We start from the raw sequence: 19,370 nt of genomic DNA, 5'->3' as shown, positions 1-19,370 counted from the left end.
CTGAAAAACTTACAAGCAGCCATGAAGTACCAGGTAAGTTGAACGGCATGGGGAATCGAGTTGGCAGTGGGCAGGCCCCGCAATCAAAGAACCTCCCAACTAAGCCCTTAAGGTCTGTCATCGTATAATGACGTCGGCTGTTCATTCCGTCAACATCACCCCATGCCAAAGACCTCAGCTTGGCCCTACTAATCTCGGAGGGGTCAGGCAAATGTTGACGCAAGCTGAAGCAAAATAGATGGGGTCGTCGATGACGCGGCTGCATTTCTAGCTGACCCGGAACCCCCCCGATGTTTGTGCCGGGAAAGGCCAGAGTCAAACCATGATTATATCGAATCCGGATGTATGGTTCATGCAGCACACCCCGGTGAGAGCCAGCAGACGCTCAAGTTCCAACCTGGTACCCATTCCGCAAATTCCGAAATGGGTGCGCCCAATTTGCCACAGAGAAGAGTGTTTAGCCGCTATCTAGAACAAAGCATCGCCAGTTTTTCTAGGCGTGATATTCTCAAAACACATTAGTTACCGCGTATATTCCCATCGCCAACCATCCGGAAACGGGAAGGCCCGCAGTCTAATACGAGCTTTGAGGACCGGCGGCCACAGCCACCAGTTCGCTACCCGGACACTGAGGCGCGACAGTGATAATAGAGGCGACATGGATCTCTCCCAATTGCAAATGCGGGATACGAGGGCTGTAAGGAACTTCACCACAGTGCCTAGTTGACTATACGCTCGCCGAGCTATGAAGCTCTGGACGTGGCTCACTAGGCCATGTCGCTTGCGTTTATCCCGTTGCGGTGTTAAGCTTCCCATCATACTACAACCTCTGCTTCTAGACCCTAGGGAGTGCTAGATGTCCAGCCTGATTAAGAATCCGGACAGGAAGCAGACTCTAGATAGCATGTGTGTGTCTAGCACAAAACACTTCGTGCACTTTCCGTATCACGCCGAGTCTACAGTGGCTTTGTCCTCACTCACCTCCGCGTTGAACGTTTGCGGGAAGAGGCATCTTTGTTGAAACAGTACGACGTCAACAACACGCACATCGGGTTAGTTGCCCAAGGTAATGTCAGGTTATAAAGGGTTCCTGCTCCATCCCGCCAGTCTCGCTCGCCCTCAATGCTGTTATCCTCTCTGATCTGCCTGTCTACCGTCAAGCCGCTCGCTTGTTGACCGTGGTCACAACGTTCGTTCTCAACTCTGACGCCTTGCCACTCGTTCTGTCAAACTCATTCGAGCCTAAGTCTTCCTCGCTGCTACAAACACGATGAAGCTCGCCTCCATCATCAACGCCCTCCTAGCCTCGGCGGCCCTCGCCAGCGCAGGCTGGAATAACCATAACACTACCAGCACCTACTCCACTAGCACCTCTTCTACCAGCACTTCTTCTATCAGCACTTCTTCTACCAGCACCTACTCTACCAAGACCGAGACGCGCACCAGCCACACCCAGTCCGACACTCACACATCTACCCACACCCAGAGCAAACACAACTCAACCACCACCACTATCCCTTCCACCGAGACCAAGACAGAGACCGTGACCAGGACCAGGATCAATCCCCCCATCGACACCACCGCTGTCGTCACAGTCGCCTCGGTCTGCCCGGCCATCACCACCTGCTATGTCGCCACGCACACCACCACCATCGTGGTCCCCACCTGTCCTCTTCAAACCCATACCGGCACCCGCACCTACACCGACACGACTCTGTATCCGCCCGCGACCAGGACGTCTCTGGCGATCCAGACGGCAGGCGCTGCTGGTGCTGCGGACCGGGCGGTTGGGGGGCTGGTTATGCTCGGCGGGGTTCTCGCGTACTTCTTGTGAGCTGAATGAGTCAGGGTTGGTTGGGTGAGGTGTCTCTTCTGTGTGGGATTTGGGGTGATGGTTCGCTCGGGGGAATGGAGATGCTTTGGTTGCGTTTTATTTTTTTTCCTTTTTTCTCTAGGTACTTGGCAGGGTATGGGGATTTGACTTAGGATTGTACCGTAGGAGCCCGTTGGGGTTTAGTAATAATAATGCAGATGCGAGTATACCCGGAATAAGTGAGAATGAGATAATCAAGCGACGAGCAAGTGAACTCGAAGCTAGCACATATGTGCCGCCGCGTTCTTCCCAATTGTTACTGCATCCCGCCTTCCCCGTCGTGGAGCGAACGCCCACAGACTCCATATGATAGCGTACAACAGGCTTACCGGACTGTAGGTTTGACTGTTTGACAACATATAACCCGGGCCCTAGGATCGTAACGACGACCATGGAAACAGTCAAGATGGAGGCGAGGTAAAGAAGATAAAAGGCATGAGGAAAGGCAAGTAATGACGACAATAGCGGCGGTACTGACGAACCACGGCCTTACGACGCACTTACCACAGCGAGAAAAGGCAAACCCCTTTACTATATTTTTGTCTTCCCATACCCTACGCTCTCTAAACTCCCCTACAATTGGAATTACCAAGTTCAGCAGGTATCAAGAAACAGACCTAAACTCATCATTCCACCACCTCTTAAACTCCCTCATCCGCTCAGTCCTCTCCCTCGCCAGCTCCCTCCCCACAGCCGTCTTCATCATGCCCTCCAACTTAAACAGCTTGTCATCCAGATGCTCCATGGTCCCATCCATAGTCCTATCCGTCTTGGCGCCCCCGAAGGTGAACATCCGCCCGATGCCGACCGCCCCAATCGCGTCCAGCCTGTCGGCGTCCTGGACGACGGCCAGCTCGGGAAATTGCTGGATGAGGGAGGCAACCTTGGCCGGATCACGGGTCTCGGTGGTGTAGCTTACCCCCGAGCAGATGGTTTGGATTTCCTGGGCGAGCTGGGACGGGGCGTCGTAGGAGAGGAGGACAGACTGGATCTGGGTGGAGGCGTCTTGCCCCGGGAGGAGGTACCTTTATGCTGAGTAAGAACACAAGTACGCTTTGATATGCGGGGGCGGGTGGGATGGGATGATTTCGGGGGCTATGTCCTCGGCGGGAAATGGGAGACGACTGACTTGCGGTCGCCCACGTCATGCAGCAGAGCAGCGAGGTGGATCTTGCGCAGGTCCATGGTCGCCCTGGAGGTGCCGTCCGACTTGGCGTAGATGTTATGTGCCATGTCCACGACGCGCTCAATGTGGTCCCAGCTGTGCGATGCGTCATAGGCTTTCATGTAGTCTTTTACATGGGCCTTGATGGACTGCACGAGGGGGTCATCTGGAAATGCGTTGATTCCGTTCGTGAGCATCGTGGGGGGGTGGGATTCTTAGAGAGATAGATGCGAGTACTGATATACCAAGTGTGAGTGAATAAGGTATGCTTGTTCTACTTTGGAGAGCTAGAGCTTCTAGTTGCTTGGTTGCTTTGTTCTTGGTGGGAAATTCTACCTGCTTCTTCCCCATCTCCTGAGGGATCCAACTGTGGGGCAGTCCTCCTGTCCGAGTTGGCCCGCAAGTCAGCGCTGTTAGCAGCCCTCATGCGAAGATGTCTATCACCACAGTCTAAACAAGGTCGGGCACCGCAAAGCACGGCCGCTGAACGTTGAAGAACGCCTTGTGCCGCCCGGCGTCTTGCGCGGTTGACCCTTGATCGTTGACCAAGCGGCCGCGTCCCATAGCCGCTGCCGCGACACCGAACCATGGAAGCTCTCCACCCGTCTCGGGCATTCCCTGCAGCAAAGCACGCAACGCACAATCAGAAAGCGTCCGTGTGTCCAAACAAGATGGCATAAGCTTTGCGGACGGACTCCGGCCGCGGCAAAGATGGGCTCGGCGGGCTCCAAACGCGGAAGGTGGGAATCACGGCGGCTATCTTACGCATCGAAAGAGGGGCATCAAGCGGACTGGCCATTGAGATGCCGCAGCAGCCGAGGTGGATATCACGCAGCTCCATCACATTGACCAGGGAATATGTGTCTTATAGCTTACTCTTCAATATTTCCTCAATAATCGCAGTATTCCCGAGCCACATACCCGCCGAAGCTACGGTGCTTGTGTTGCATGCATTAGGCCGGCTCCGATCACCTGCAATCCCAACGTATAGGCTGATCCATGGAGGGCTGACCCCGGGCGGAATGGAGTGAGGCTTCTGCCGTTCGGTTACCAGCTGAGGCAGACCTGCCATGGGTACCTAGCAACGATCAAAGGCAGAGTAGCCGACCGATCTTCTTCTGCACATCCACACTAGTTTGAGGAAGCACAATCCGAAGTTGCGGGGCTTGGCCGCTTTGGCCGGCCAAGTAGGCGTCCAACGGCATGTTTCTCCGCCCGGTGCCGACGCACCGTTGCGGCGTCGGTTACTCCCCGAGAGGGCAGAGGCATCGAGACGTCAGAAACGAAGGTCTCGGGTCCGTCAATATCTCAGCTCGCAAGCCGCAGAAGCAATAGCTTTTGGTAGCCATCTGCTTGACCGATTTACCCGAACTCGTCAATAGTGAGGAAGGCCGGGCACCCAGGGCTATCGACCCAATACGCGGCCATCATCCTTACGTCGTACACAGCTTGCAGCAGACTGCATACATAGGGTTGCATGACGCTGCAAGTCGGATGTTCTCCTTTTTACGGAACGCCATGCTTGGCTTCGATTGTCGCCGCAAGGGGAGCTGCCAACTGCTGCCGGCAATGACCCATTGCTCGCATAAAACACCGTTGGTCTGGATCAGAATTGTCGTGCGCCGCGTGAGGTTGATGATGCACGCAGCAGGTAGGCCGCCGAAGCCGTCGATTATTGGCGGGGCTGGTGCCTTCTGCAGGAGGGTTGTGTGATGGAAGTTGACGGAGTGCACTTGCTCGAAGCCGCGAAATCGAGTCTCGCATGCTGTGATTGGACAATGGCGACAGGGAATTAGACGCCCAACTAGGCCCAGAGTCGCCTAGCGCTGTGATCACCCACCCTGGTCGAACATGGCCCCGCACAAACCAACTGCGGGGAGCTTCCCGACAACTCTGCGCTGCCTCTCCCGCTCACTCACACACACTCTCTCCCCACTCTCCCCTTCTCGAACTATGCCCGATCGCATGCTCGCTTCTTAGCCGCCCATCTTGCAGTAGTGATGGACGGCTGCACTTGCAGGCGTCACAGGCCCGACAGAACATGGGAGAACCCTGCTCGGGACTGTTTAAGGAAGGCTTTCTTGGTGACATTGACTGAATGGCGGCAGGTCGCAATATGGCTTTTTCCGGATCACGGACTTCTCATTGGCCTCGCACAGCAGCCATCGTTCGGCCGGTAATCACCGTGTTCCCCGTGGCCCATCCGATGCGGCCCGGCCACTCGTGGAAGTCTAGTGCTTGGGCAACCAACACCTCCCTCTTCATGTTGGCCCCGCGATGATATAAGGCCCGTCCCCGCGGCCTCGTTTCCTTCCCTTTCCCCTTCTCTTCTTCAGCAAGCACTCAAACACCATAAACCAGTTTTTGTTTTTTTCTTTCCCCCTTTCTTTTTTCACTACCTCTCACAGAGCTGTGCTCTGTTAATCCAAAAACTAATACCAAAAATTCCAAATTCGGTAGCTCGCTGGTCTTGCTACTCAACCCAACCCCCTAATCCACTTCACCCAACAAATCTGGTTTACTTGCTCAGAACGATCTCGAACGCCAAGATCATTCTTCTCAAGACGGTTTTAATTTCTCAGCATTCCATCTCTTAAATCACGAAGTCAAAATGTCCGCCATTCAGCTTTCGTTCTCTCTCCGTGTCTCCTCTGGCGTCAAGACCGTCCACCTCCTCGGTTCCTGGGACAACTACAGCGGCCAGCTCCCGCTCTCCAAGGACAAGACCTCCTCCAAGTCCGGCACGTGGAAGGGCACCTTCCGCTTCCAGCCCACCACGCTCGAGGCTGGCCAACGCTACTGGTACTACTACATCATCGATGGGTACCACGTCTCGCACAACCCCAGCGAGGAGTCGACCGTTGAGCCCACCACTGGCCGTGCCCTCAACATCCTTGATGTTCCCAGGTCCAAGTCTTCCTCTTCCTCCAAGTCGTCGTCCCGCAAGTCGACCTCATCCAAGCACCGGTCCAGCGTGAGCAGCGACATCGCCAAGGGTCGCCCCCTGTCCGTCTCCCAGATCAAGGCCCCCAAGCCCGTGTCGCCCAATGCCACGCGCCACATCCTCGACAGCGACTTTGACGAGAACGAGCTCAGCAGCCGCTTTGCCGCCACCGGCATCTACGACGAGTACGACGAGGACGTCATCACCGACTTTGGCTCCCGCGGGTCACCGACCTCGTCGGTCTCCTCGCTCTCGTACCGCTCCGACAGCTCGGGCTCGTCTGGCTACAGCACTCCGTCCTCGGATTGCTCCTCGTGCACCTGCGAGCGCTACGGCATCACCCGCAAGGGCGAGCGCGTCCGCATCGACTGCGGCGGCTCCCGCTGCTCGTACGAGGAGTCTTGCTCCTCTTCCGAGGACGAGATCGAGTACGTCGAGCGCAGCTCCCGCCGCCACGGCATCGTCGTACGCCACTAAGCTGCTGTCATCCGTGCCTCGGGTGAGGTAAAAATTTCAGGAAGAACTACTTTCAATTCGGAAGACTTGGGTCTTTGGAAGACAACCATAATAAGGGGGGCCAGAGGCGTGATGATACCCAATTTCTCCGCCTCACAGCTTTGCTCCTCGGGTGTCTTGTTCCAACTCCAGGAATCACATATCCGACGTCACAGGGCCGATTCGCGGGAAGAGAAAATGGCCGTTCCACTCACTTCGTTGTTTGAAACACGGCAGGCGGTGAGCAGACGCCCGGATGGGTGTATGTGTGTGTGATGTCGAGTCCGAGACTCAGCGGTGGGCATCCTAAATGAATAACTCGGCCGGTTCGGGTTTGCTCATTTAGAGACGTCGCCGTCCGTCCGGTCTCTGCAACCACTCCCACCCTTCTGCGCGGCGCGATCCTCTCCCGCCTCGCCTTTCCACTCACTCACTCAGTGGGTCGATGCTACGGCCTCGTTCTTGAGATGTAATATTCTCTTGCGTTTTCTTCTTAGGTTTCCCCTGTCAACTGGCCAGAGTACTGGCTCCCCCTGGCGGGGAGTCGGTCCAGCTCTTGGCAAAACAGTTTGTTCACTTGTGGGGATGTTGTCAAGTTTTCCCTTTCCAGGTCTTTTGCTTCTAGGGGATGGATCGAAGCGACCTGCCGGAAAAGGGGTGTCAAGTTTGTGGTCTTGGATTCTGGGCTCTTTGGATCTAAGCAAGCCATGCTTTTGTTTGGTGGTTGTAGCAAAGATTAGCTGGTGGTTTCCGGAACGTGGAGATCGACCAGACCATGTACCGAGTATGGTAGAAATTTTCCCTGTAAAAGAAAAAGCCAAAATTTCTACCACGTACCTAGTATTGCAGTGCAGTCCTTTGTGACAAGTTGGTAGTGATGTGACCAGGGAGCTGGTTTCATTCCGGCCACCCAGATCAACTGCAGCTCATAACTTGAACGGGAACTGGGAAAGTTAAGGGTAGACTTTGCAGGAGAACTCATGTAACAGTGGCTGGCCTCACTCTCGGAGACGGCCGCCTAAGATCGGAAAAGCCGAGCATGTCCATATCTTGAAGGAATTACTACTATTAACACCCTTTCCTACACAGTACGTGAGTAACCTTCGCCCTTCTAGCTAGAGAAGTAATGGTATCAATCTATCGACATGATCATAATGCAAAAACCCAGGATACCATAACCAGACCAAAATCCCAATGCATAAGTTTCTTGTTTTATTATTATTTCTTCACCGACCCCCTGTCCTCAGTGGGGACTGACCTCCCTCCTCTGCACCTCCCCGGCCCGTATCGTCCTCCTCCCCGTCCTCAGATCCCTCCGCGAGACGCAGCAGCACCCCATGCCGGCGTGCACGGCAAAGGCCCAAATGCTGAAGCCCGTGGCGAGCCACATGAAGGCAAACATCTTGACGCCAACTTCGGCGCGGATGTTGAGCTCGCTCTGGGCCTCGGCGGCGTACTTGAAGGCCAGGCTGATGGCGGTGGCGACGGCGCTGGCGGACAAGGCAAGCATCATGCTGAGGAAGGAGGTGAAGGCGAGGGGGAGCGAGACCCACTTGGACGAGACGGCGAACGGGGAGAGGAAGATCAGGAAGAAGGTGAGGATGCAGGCGGTGAAGAAGAAACCGAACATGATCTGCGACGAGATGCGCAGGACCGAGAGGATGGTGATGATCTGGGTGGGTAGGGCGATGGTGGCGCCCGCCAGGAGCTCCGACATGAGGATCTCGACGGGGTTGAACCAGTAGAGGGTTTGCGGCTCGGAGCAGTAGGTGAGTCCTCTGGACGATTGGTTTAGCCGGGTGGTTCATTGTGGGGGGAAGAGGCAATAGGGGACACTGGGATCGCCTTACACATTCTCGTAGCCCTCGCAGAAGTTCCAGAGGCCGACCTGGTAAAAGTCGTGTAGGCCAATGCTCTGGGCGATGCTGTTGATCAGCCTGGCATTGGGGACAGACATTGGGATGATGTCGGCTAGGTCGAGCTTGAAGAAGTAGATGCTGTTGAGGACGGCGCGGGGGTAGGTGTTGCCGATGAGCACCTGGCAATGTCAGTATGTGTTTCGAATGATGAACGGTGGACAATTACTTACCAGCACCAGAAATATCCACGACAAAACATAGGCAATGGAGGCACTCAGAGCAAACCCCTTACGCAACCGGGTGGCCCGCTTGATGACAACCGAGTTCACTTCGGCGCCATGCTCCTTCGAGACAGGGCTCACCGGCGAAGACGGGTCATATTTCTCTGTGGTGTTTCTCTTACGAGGGCGGAGGATTGACGGTATCGCCATAGTTCGGCTTGTGATTATGTTGTTAACGACGGTAAAGGAAAGAGGACGAAGTGCGTAAACAAGCTCGGAAGCAGACCAGCTGTAACGGCTTGCTACGGTGACGCCGCTGCGGCACACAGGTGGACAGGACGCCACTCAAATTTGATCTGGAGAAAGAAACAGGAGAGGAAGCGAAACGGATGTGTGACCAAAGTGCGAAACAGTCCAGATCTAGGTGGAGAAGCAGGAGAGGAGAAATGGGGAGCAACGGCAGGAAAATGAATGATCGGACGGATCGCCTGCTGCGGTAGATCAGATACTTTCAATACAAGCAGCGATGATGTCGGCTGCGCCAAGCGCAGGGCCTCCGCTAAAAGGGAGCTGGGCATTTCGCTTCTGCCGCGCGTCAGGTCCGATTCAGATGGAGCCCTGGGCAGGTCCACAGCGGTTTTGAAAGCGGCCGCTGGGGCGCCATCCAGTGGCTCCCGATGCTCCAGAACATCTGGCGGTCAGTTTCCGGTTAGGAGGCCGGAAGACACGCCTTTCGCGCTTCCAATTGCTCCGTCTGTTACCAGCCCGTCGCAAATAGGCGCTTGTCACGTCATTGCCATCAATCCGGCAGTCCAACCATCGGCCGTCTTTCCATGGCCGCGGCCCTGATTCATCGCGATTGAGTGGCGCTCCTGCCCCACCCTCTACTTAAAAATCCAAGTGCCGATCTGCGCCTTCTTGGCGACGTCGTCCCGCCTACTCTTTTGGAGGCATAACGTCATTGAATGCTGATCAGAAACCGCCGAGTGCCGACACTGAATGGGGGCAGCGACAGCAGCAGAACAGCAGGGGAGGTGTTGCCAGCAAAACAATCTGCACACATTTGGGGACCGAGGAAAGAATTGAAACGAACCAAATACGTCGGGGTAGACGCGCGGTAACCGCTCGCTGGCAGTTTCCCGCTGGCTTCGTATTGTTGGAGCAATCGCTGGCGCTTGCAGGGGTCTTTGAGTGATGGTGCCCCACCGCTGCGGCAGTGCTGGCAGGGGACTTGGGGAGAAAGCCGCACCAAAGAGGTTCTTGTTCCATGCCAAACCCTTGCCATGTTTTAAGGTTCATAGGGCGCTTTCCACAACAGGGATCAGCGAGGCGATTGGAGAAATCAAATGTTATTATCCACCGGGTGCACTCGGTGCATCTTTTTGACTTTTGACCTCGACTCTTTCTCTTTCAATGACCTGTCCCCGCATCCCTCACAAGGTACCGTTAGTCCGGCCATAGCCCATTATGGCGTCCCTAAAGCGCATCGGCGGCCTGCTGTGGGTGCTGTCTCTCAGTATTGGCCTGGTTCGCTGCCAAGAGGCCAACGACGACAACAATACCAGCGACGAAGAAGTGACCGTTTTGACGGGGACGAGAAGCAACGCTCCCAAGTCCTCAGGACCTCCGGAAGGAGCTTATCAGACCGTCTCGTCGCGGATAACAATAGCAACCACCACACTCCCCACCGACCTCGGCCCGCTCACAGCCAACGCCACCGATGGAGACATCGCCTCAGCCGTAAACACCGTCACCTACATCACGGGTTCGGCCACCTCGTCCATCACGGGTACCAGCAACGTAACAGCAAGCACCTCCACCTCGGTCGCCCCCCGCCCCACCAACACCAGACCCTGCAACAACTACCCGGAGCTCTGCGCCCGCAAATACAGCAACATCACCCAAGTCGGCTGCCACAACAGCCCGTTCGTCCGCCAGGGCAGCGCCGCCGCCAACCAGGAATTCTCGGTCGTCAGCCAGCTCGACGACGGCGTCCGCTTCCTCCAGGGGCAGATCCAATTCCCGGTAAACGCCACGCAGCCGCACTTCTGCCACACGTCATGCGACCTCCTCGACGCGGGGCCCATCACGGACTGGCTGCGGACGGTCAGGGACTGGGTGGCCGCGCACCCCTACGACGTGGTCACCATCCTGCTGGGCAACGGCAACTACTCGACGCCGGACTTGTACGTCCCGCACATTGAGCGCTCGGGGATCCTGCAGTACGTCTACACGCCGAGCGTGATCCCGATGCAGGTCGAGGACTGGCCGACGCTTGGGCAGATGATCCTCTCCGGGCAGCGGGTGGTCATGTTCCTGGATTACATGGCCAACCAGACGGCGTACCCTTGGTTCATGGACCAGTTCAGCCAGATGTGGGAGACGCCGTTTGATCCGGTGGACCAGACCTTCCCGTGTACCGTGCAGCGGCCGCCCGGGCTGAGCCCCGAGGATGCGAAGAAGAGGCTGTACCTGATGAACCACAACCTGAACGTCGAGGTGTCGCTGCTGGGGCAGGCGATCTTGGTGCCGGCGGTCAGCCAGTTGAACGTGACGAACGCGGCCGACGGATTCGGGAGCTTGGGCATGGCGGCGAATAATTGCCGCTCGGATTGGGAGAGGGCGCCCAACATTCTGAATGTGGACTATTATAATTATGGCAACTATCCGGGAAGCGTGTTTGAAGTGGCGGCTAGGATGAACAACGTCACGTATAATAGGCAGTGCTGCGGGCCGGCGAGCGCCGCGGGGAGGGTGGAGGTGGTCAGGACGTTCGTGTGGATGGGGTTGGCGTGGGTGATGCTTTGGATGTTGGCTTAGGGTGTCATATTGAGAGAGCGGAGGAGGTCTCACGGTTGTGTTTCCTTCATGATTTGGCTGGTCCTATAGGGCATTGCACGGCGTTTTGCGGGTTCAACTTAGAGAGCACTGTGGGTGAGAGCAAAATACCCCGAGATGCAGATTTTGACTAAGGGGGGATATGGGGAGATAGGTCTATCAGGCACGGGGACAAAGGAATGTTCGATACCGTAGATTTAATAACTTAAGAAAATTGTCTGGCTGCACCCGTCCCGGCCCGTATCCCTGATGCCATCAACAGAATCCGGGGATGAGGGATGACGTCTGCGGGGGGGACACAGCCCAAACCCCTGGTCCAGACTCTTGGCGGCCGGTGACCGTCAGCCGAGCCGAGGCACAAGACGATTGCGGAGCCGAGCGCGGCTCCTGGACGCTGCAACAACCACCCGGCGCTCGACAATTAACAATCATCTCGACCCTCGCTTTGGATTTCACTACACTGCGTCTTACTCTCTCTTATATATCACATTCTGCTTCTTCGCCCGCCACCTCTTGGCACGGTTTTGCGACGTCGAACACACCTACGCATCGGAACGGAAAACGACGGCAATAACCTAAATCAAACCGCCCGCCATGTCCAAGCAACTCACCAAGGCCGAGGTCGCCCAGCACAAGGACGAGAAGGGCATGTACATTATCGTCGACGACGGCGTGTATGATATTGCCAGTATGCCGTTTCTTTTTCCTCTCTTCCCACGCAAAACGGAGCCTACGTGAGCGCTAACCGAGACGCAACTCGGCAGACTTCCTCGACGAGCACCCCGGCGGCGCCAAGATCCTCAAGCGCATGGCCGGCAAGGACGCCACCAAGCAGTTCTGGAAGTACCACAGCAAGGGCGTGCTCGAGAAGTATGGCCCTAAGCTCAAGGTCGGGACGCTCAAGGAGGAGGCCAAGCTATAGAACGGGGGGTTGGTAAGACGGGCGTGTACGAGGCAATGTGTCAGTTGTTGAGCATGCAGACAGCGTGGCGCGGCGGCATGGCATTGATACCACAATATATGCAGCAGCAATGCTAGTTCTTATACTCCCCGAGCGTCTTCGGGCTTGGTTTGATACGAGGAGCATGGGATTAAGAGGAGTCTGGCGCTCCGAACCTTCGTCGCCTACTTACCCTACATTAACTCAGTCGGAGTGATGAGAGTTGTATACTCCTTCCTCAAGACAACCTGGTCATGTTCGCCATCCCTCCCTGATCCCCAACCGTCACCCACTTCAACATACTGATCCCCACAAGAAGGCGTGGCGATGCGGTACACCGCATCGGTTGTCGGTACTACTTGCTCAACAGACTTCTAGAACACTCACGTCTCCACGTGCACGCACAAGCGGCGATTGACAATTCCCAAACAAAAGTGACCTTCGTTGCACCGCAGGTTCATCGCCGTTCCCCGCAAGGATCCGGAAACCCCAGTGGATACGGTGTTACATAGAGGTACGTACAGTCAAGTGACCCCAATTCCGAACATTACGGCTCACAACAGCAGCAGATAGCGGATGGGAATACTCACCCGGCCGGTCCGCCTACCTGCTTGCCCGGCGTTACAAAAACGTACATCAAGACCGAAGGGTGGACGGGACCGTACCCAGGGCAAAGTTCATGACGTATCCCTCAGTCACTTACACTGAAACATACTCATCGTCAGCTACATCAAGCCCGCTGATCGAGCCATATCTTCCAAGCATCAACATCAATCCCCCTTCCTGAACGGTCAACCATCTTCCGCCCACCGACAAGCCGGCACGAGCTGGTTGATCTATTAGGGTCTTTCTGCCGGGCAGTATCGGTCGTTTGGGCGGTGGTGATGGCGGGCACGTATGTCCACAGTGCCAAAGCGACGGCCCACATTCCAACCCCAAGCGTCCGACCGCAAGAGGCATATAGGTTCCGTTTCCACGCTGACAATTACCGAGGAGTAGAGGCGCCCGTGGCCGAGCGGTTCCGTAGCGTAGCAACGTAGCTCGTAGCACGTAGCGTAAACCGTAAACTGCACCGCGAGGCCGCGGGTTCGACTCCTCCTCGTCAGAGCAAAAACCCAAGCGGTTTTTCGTAGCCGGCCACCCCCCTCCAACCCCCCGGAGGCGGCTGGCCGGTGAGCTTTTTGCTATTTATTTTTTTTCCCTTTCTTTTCTTATCGTTTTCTGCTTTGCTGAAGGAATATCCGTGATGCGGATCTGCAGACGAGAGAAATTCGCATCTACCGCTACGGTGCCGACTCGGACGATCTCGCTATTTCGAGGACCACCTTAACCGACAATCATGAACAACCTCGCCCTAGCTTATCAACGTAGCGATATGGAGGGACTTCAGAACGCTATTGAGTTCTTAATCATATGTTCGGACGGACAACGGCATCCAATGATGGCGTGTGTGGCTCAAGTGCAACGTATCCGGAACATGGGGGAGAAATAGTTGGCCAACCCTCATTCTCGAAGCTCAAGATTCGAAGCCACTAGCCATAGCCGGGCCGCTTAGCATTCCAGCAAGAAGCTGGGCGGGGAGTCACAGAGAAAGTAAAAGAAAAGCAACCGACGGAGAGAGCGGAAAGGGCAGGACACATCACTCGGATTGCATCAAGATTGGTCTCCCCCGGTTATGGCCAAGCCAAGTACGAATGTTCGCAAAGAGACAGACCCGACTCCAGCGGCAAGGGAGGAACTACTCAGGTTCTGGGGGACCCGCCAAACTGCGGACCGCAATTGGGAAGGGCTCACCGCGGTTGCCATGGACATTGGCAGCAGTGAGACTTTGAGGTATTTGGATTTGAGCTCCCATACGGGGGTGTCACACGGCTGGGCATTGCACCCTTTTCGTCGAACACCAGGCCCGCTGGATTTCCGTCTCCATGTTCTGTTTACGCCTCATGAAAGGGAGGGTGGCTATGAGCTACTAAGTACTTGTCGAGTACTTTCCATTATCTTCCACGGCCCAATTTATTTACTCCCCGACCATGTGGCCGTACTAACCCGCCCCCCAGTTCATCAACAACTCTCCAATGTTGTGAAAGTGTGATGAGGAGCATCTCTGCCGCCGTCTTTTCCCTCCTCTCGCAATTCGGTAAGCAGCAATTTTTGTGGATGGGCGCAGGCATGATTAGAATTGGTGATTGGTAATCGAGAGGTGATACCTGCTTTATTTTCTTTACCTCTGCCTAAGCGGCTATACGATAGAGATCAACACCGCAAGTTAGGTGGCACACTAATCCCATTTGCCCATGTGTGCGTGTTCTCGCGTATTGTGTGACGGATCACAGTCACTGACGCGTGATTTGATCAGAGGAATGTGGGGTGTGATAGCTCTGATGAGACGGCATCCTGTGGAGAGAGCTGGGGATGTGATCATTAGCGGCTCGGAATCCAATTGCCAGTTTGCCACCAAATGCCCAGGATGAGGGAGAACAGGACGCCAAATTTTGGTCCCATGTTTTGTTCCGTCGGTTTGGTTGGTTTTGCAATGGCGACGGGGCCCGTGATACGAGATACCGGGATGGCGTCGTGTTGGCTGGTTTCATTGGTTGGTCGGCTGAGTTGGCGCTGTGTTTGTGATGATTTTACAAACCACCGTGGTTGGTCGGCCAGAGCAATCAGGCAAACACAACATACATTTTCTACAGAATGTATTGAGGTGTCAAGAAAACGAAGAGCTGTATTACCCCGTACCCGGGGGACCCATCCCATGCACCAAGGGGACCAGCCAGCTCACGAAGTGGAAATAACAATACAGCCCAAATTCAAATCCATCTGATGGATACAATGTGATTCTTTTATGTAACGCCGGTGCCGTGCTCTCTGCCTGCCCATCCCAAAGAAAGAAAAGTGAAGAAAAGAAAAAAAAAAAAGGGTAACATAAAACCCAAGAAAAATCACTGCTGCTCCAAAGCTGTGGGGAGAGCCAACTCTTGCAACCTTGACTCCGTAGAATGATAGGTAAACCAGACGGTATATGGCGTAATAAAGGATGTAATGTCAAGTGTTGAAAGTTTGGTGTACAAGGATCTTTTTACCGAGAATGGTAGTGGGGTGGGGGTGGATTGTTCCGGATGTGGAAAGTTCATGAACCGATGATACCGTAACGCCCAGGGTAGAAAATGCAATATCGGTCTGCAGATGGCCGGCTCAGCGACGCATCGACGCTGGCCAGTGATCGCGGAAGCTGACGGGACTGGGCGGCGGAGGAGCCGGGACGGAGTAATCATGCTCTTGGATGTGGCGGATGGGTGTCACCAGCTGGTCCATCTTGGATGCCAAGGTTGCGTTCAGACTGGCGAACAGGTCCTGGTTGGTGATCAAGCCCAGATTCCGACGCTGAGCCGGGATAGGGATGGGCGCGGCGAGCGGAGCAGCAACTTGCGAGGAAGGCATGGTGATGGTGATGGTGGTGGCGGCGGGGGTGGTGGTTATTGTTGTTGTTCAGAAAGGTGGTGATGACGATGCTGGTAAACCTCTGGGTTAAGTTAGCGCCAAAGGACAAGACCTGGGCGGGCAACGAGGCGGGCAACCTTTTGAAGAAGCGCGAGAGCGAAGTTGATATCTGGTCGGCAAGGTCGGCAAGCGGGCTGGAGGGTATTGCTAAAGCGAAGGCAAGGCAGGCGACCAAGGACGTATTAATATTCGGGGAAAGAAGTGACACAAGCAGTTGTCCTTATCGGATAGATCTGTGGTCGGTCAAGTTGTGTTAGGGTAAGAAAAGAAACGGGAAGCAAAAGATGGGACTTTTCTGAGACCAACAGTCTTTATGTAGCAGGTCGGGCCAGGGAAACGACAGGACCAGACCAGACCAGACCCGGCCGTTTGACAGGGAGCAGGGGCCTAGATTGAGAATTCTCGGGGCGGCCCAGTGGAATTCTGGGGAGGGTGTGGGATTGGTATGGCTGAGTGCTGTACCTGGCACTGCGGCCCCCGACCGTTGTACTGTACCCCCTTCCTTTTCCGTTCACAAAGCTACAGACATCAAGGCACACCGGGCTCGACGGGCGCACAGGGCCGACATTGAGAAGCAAACGGGGAGAGCGCAAAGGGACTACGAGCCACTTCACCCTTCCTTCCAGGAAAACCGATGAACTCTAGACGGTGTCCAGCGGGAAAATGATGGCGCCGGGACTTAACCGCAGCAGTGCGGCATCACACGAAGGATGGGGACGCCATAAATTGAGCCCGGTGAGGCACTGGCTGTTCGGCCTTTTTTTTTTTTTTTTTTTCTTTTTTTCCTTCCGCCTGATGGTGGGGAGTGCGGGCAGAGTACCCAACACCCGCGACAGGGCTCGCCTGGGGGCCGGAGCCCTGTCCGGTATGAAGGTTCGTGCAAGGAAGCTGGATGTTGTGCCTGGCATTCTGCATCCGACAATATCTCCAGCAAACCTCCACTTGGATAAATCAGATGGACCCCAGCTGGTTTCATGCCAGCACTGGACAGGACGCTCCCGGCCCATCCATCATTCCAGCCGGTGAAAGGGCATCATCCTCCTCCCAGGGAGGATGAGAACAAAACACAAAAAGACTGGTTGGCAAGATTACCTGTCGACCGTCTCACAGAGGCTCCTTCGTGGGGCTGCTTCCCGCGGCCGAGTCCATCGGTCAGTCAGCCCGGTTCGACAAGGAACCATGCCGTCGGCTTTGCTTGTATTTCGGCCTTTCAAACAGGCGGACGGGTCTTCTGGCTTCTTGTTGGTCCTGGCAACAGGCGGTAAGGGAAGAGTCATGCCCTGCCTGGTTGTCCAGACCGGAGCGGAAAACGGTTGGCAAGGCACAAGCCCGCGTCCACATGTGCGCGGGATTGGTATGCCCGAGAAAATTCTCCCCCGTGGGGCACACCTCGCGCTTGCCCCAATTAGGCGTGCAGCAACCCATCGACCCGTCCGGGGTCTGTGGGGTAGAAATTGATTCGCCCAGGACACGCCGTTCCACTGAGCTCAGCTCCAGCCCCGTCGCACGAGGCACCTCATTCACCAAAAATCCGGAAATCGCTGCCTGGTGCGCCGCACTGTTGGACGTTTCATGCTCCTGTTGAGGCCGAGTTGTGCGGCACTGCTTTCGTGAGATGCCTTTACTACCAAAGTGCTGTGGTGCCACGACGTCCTCACCGGCCATTGGATTGGCAAACATTCTTCCCGTCAGCCACGCCTCACTTCATTTCCCTTTCCCGCCTGCCGTTCCCTCTCGTTCCGGCACTGGTTGAACATTTGGAGTCATGCCCAGGCATGTCACCACCACCATCACGGTCGCACCCAGAGAACCACGGCACATTCTTTTCGTCGCCAAGTTTCTTTGCTGCTGCCCCGAATGGACGCCTGACATGGGTCAACGGCGCATGAATCCGGCCTTCCACGCCGGTCGTTTCGCTCGCCCACTTTGTGGCCTGGCCTCTCGTCCTCAGATTTACGGCGCACGTCCGCACCTATTCTCGCTGCCCCCTGAGGGCGGCAAAGCATGCCAGCCACGGCCATACAATCATCTGTCAGCACAGAAATTCCCGATGCGGCACTTGGTTCCTGCTCCCCTTTTGAGTGCTTGTATAGCCTTCCAGTGTCTCGCATGTCGGAATTTCCGATGATGACAAGTCCACGAATCTCGCGTGCCTCCCATGACATGGGTATCTCGGACTCTCTTTCGTCTGATGTCCATGATCTCCCGGTCCTGGCTTCATACCGTTGCCCGATTGTTTCAAGCAATCTTCTGGAAGCTAGGCAGTTACCTTGTCAGGCTTGCGCCGAACCACCCCTGCAGCCCCTTTTAACCCGGACTGCAGCAGCGGGAAGCCGGATGTCGGCGCCGTCTTCCGGCTAGCGAAATGCATCGGCGGTCTGCACTACTATGTAGGGTGGGTAATTCAGGGCTTGACCGCTTCCCCAGATTTTCCGGCTCCCCGGGAGCAGCGCCAAGGCACGGATCGAAGTGTCTTCTGCGTCTCAACGGCCATGATTTCCCTCGCAGAACCATTGTGTCATTTGACGCGGCCTGGAAAACGTAGGCGGGCCGCACGCAAAATATCCGCCGCATTCGGCTGTTGCCCGTCACCGGGGTGTAACAGATGGCTGCTCAGTTCGTCGTGGGCCCTTCTCTTTTCTTTTTCTTTTCTTTTTCTTTTTCTTTTTCTTTTCTTTTTCTTTTCTTTTTCTTTTCTTTTTCTTTTCTTTTTCTTTTCTTTTTCTTTTCTTTTTCTTTTCTTTTTCTTTTCTTTTTCTTTTCTTTTTCTTTTCTTTTTTATTTTTATTTCCATCGTCCCAGGATTGTGATGTGTCATGTTTTACCCCCCAGTTATTTGCTTCGGCTAGTTTTGTCGGCATGCTTCCGACCACGCGCTAATGCACAGTAGTTTGTTGGGAGTTGAAAATTGCCAACCTGAAAACAGATTGAAGTTGTTCCCACCTTTATTTTCCACTATAGGGTAAACGACTTTGTTGTGAGCTGGCGTTCGTGATCTATTGCCAATAGCGGATAAACCCTACAGTATTAGCAGGTCGATGGAGCACACTAAACGTCACACACATGCCAGGAAATCGACGTTCTCGGGAGTCGGGAATCCCTTTCGCCCAACAAACTTTTCTATTTCCGCAGAGCAGGAGCTTGCGGCAGAGTGTCCACCGAACCCAGGCCCCCTCGTGATGTCACTCACACGCCAAAGTTCTGGCTAACCTCCACCATCACCTTCTCGCCCTGCCTACCGTAGTTCGGGCTAGACCGTGTGGATTCACGCCGATGTCCCAGCAATCCAGGGCTAGCCGCACCGATGGCTCCCTATCTGCGAATATTAGTTGAAGGGGCAGAGCGCAACCGCCATGCTCCCTAGCTAATTTTCCCTTCATGGATGTCCAACAGGACGTCCAGCGGGGATGGGGCATCCGCGAGATGTCGCATCTCGGCCCATAAGTTAAGCCGGCCCGCCGAGATGTGCTACTAGAAGTGCCATGTCCACCGTCTAACCCATGAGGCCTTCCATGATGTGGTAAGTATGAACAA

At 55.2% G+C, this 19,370-nt stretch overlaps 7 protein-coding genes across 7 annotated transcripts; 4 read left to right on the top strand and 3 right to left on the bottom strand.

The window, feature by feature from the left end:
- Window positions 1–1,270: 1,270 nt before the first annotated feature.
- MFIFM68171_04140 (uncharacterized protein) lies at window positions 1,271–1,834 on the top strand (the record flags this gene model as incomplete). The annotated part of the gene is made up of 1 exon (XM_071059560.1): window positions 1,271–1,834. The coding sequence occupies one exon, from the start codon at window positions 1,271–1,273 to the stop codon at window positions 1,832–1,834; it is 564 nt and encodes a 187-aa protein (XP_070915661.1).
- A 643-nt stretch (window positions 1,835–2,477) lies between these two features.
- On the bottom strand, window positions 2,478–3,235 carry MFIFM68171_04139 (HD/Pproductase domain-containing protein; the record flags this gene model as incomplete). Its single annotated transcript, XM_071059559.1, has 2 exons — window positions 2,478–2,898; window positions 3,003–3,235. The coding sequence occupies 2 exons, from the start codon at window positions 3,233–3,235 to the stop codon at window positions 2,478–2,480; spliced, it is 654 nt and encodes a 217-aa protein (XP_070915660.1).
- Window positions 3,236–5,649: 2,414 nt separating this feature from the next.
- MFIFM68171_04138 (GTP-binding protein EsdC) lies at window positions 5,650–6,459 on the top strand (the record flags this gene model as incomplete). Its single annotated transcript, XM_071059558.1, has 1 exon — window positions 5,650–6,459. The coding sequence occupies one exon, from the start codon at window positions 5,650–5,652 to the stop codon at window positions 6,457–6,459; it is 810 nt and encodes a 269-aa protein (XP_070915659.1).
- A 1,261-nt stretch (window positions 6,460–7,720) lies between these two features.
- Window positions 7,721–8,767, bottom strand: MFIFM68171_04137 (SUR7/PalI family-domain-containing protein; the record flags this gene model as incomplete). Its single annotated transcript, XM_071059557.1, has 3 exons — window positions 7,721–8,255; window positions 8,328–8,515; window positions 8,567–8,767. The coding sequence occupies 3 exons, from the start codon at window positions 8,765–8,767 to the stop codon at window positions 7,721–7,723; spliced, it is 924 nt and encodes a 307-aa protein (XP_070915658.1).
- Window positions 8,768–10,024: 1,257 nt separating this feature from the next.
- Window positions 10,025–11,377, top strand: MFIFM68171_04136 (uncharacterized protein; the record flags this gene model as incomplete). The annotated part of the gene is made up of 1 exon (XM_071059556.1): window positions 10,025–11,377. The coding sequence occupies one exon, from the start codon at window positions 10,025–10,027 to the stop codon at window positions 11,375–11,377; it is 1,353 nt and encodes a 450-aa protein (XP_070915657.1).
- A 612-nt stretch (window positions 11,378–11,989) lies between these two features.
- MFIFM68171_04135 (uncharacterized protein) lies at window positions 11,990–12,317 on the top strand (the record flags this gene model as incomplete). Its single annotated transcript, XM_071059555.1, has 2 exons — window positions 11,990–12,083; window positions 12,160–12,317. The coding sequence occupies 2 exons, from the start codon at window positions 11,990–11,992 to the stop codon at window positions 12,315–12,317; spliced, it is 252 nt and encodes an 83-aa protein (XP_070915656.1).
- Window positions 12,318–15,530: 3,213 nt separating this feature from the next.
- Window positions 15,531–15,776, bottom strand: MFIFM68171_04134 (uncharacterized protein; the record flags this gene model as incomplete). Its single annotated transcript, XM_071059554.1, has 1 exon — window positions 15,531–15,776. The coding sequence occupies one exon, from the start codon at window positions 15,774–15,776 to the stop codon at window positions 15,531–15,533; it is 246 nt and encodes an 81-aa protein (XP_070915655.1).
- Between the last annotated feature and the right edge of the window lie 3,594 nt (window positions 15,777–19,370).

Source organism: Madurella fahalii (genome assembly GCF_045866475.1).
Source record: "Madurella fahalii IFM 68171 DNA, scaffold_2, whole genome shotgun sequence".
Taxonomy (NCBI): domain Eukaryota; kingdom Fungi; phylum Ascomycota; class Sordariomycetes; order Sordariales; genus Madurella; species Madurella fahalii.
This window is presented reverse-complemented; position numbering and strand designations above follow the sequence as displayed.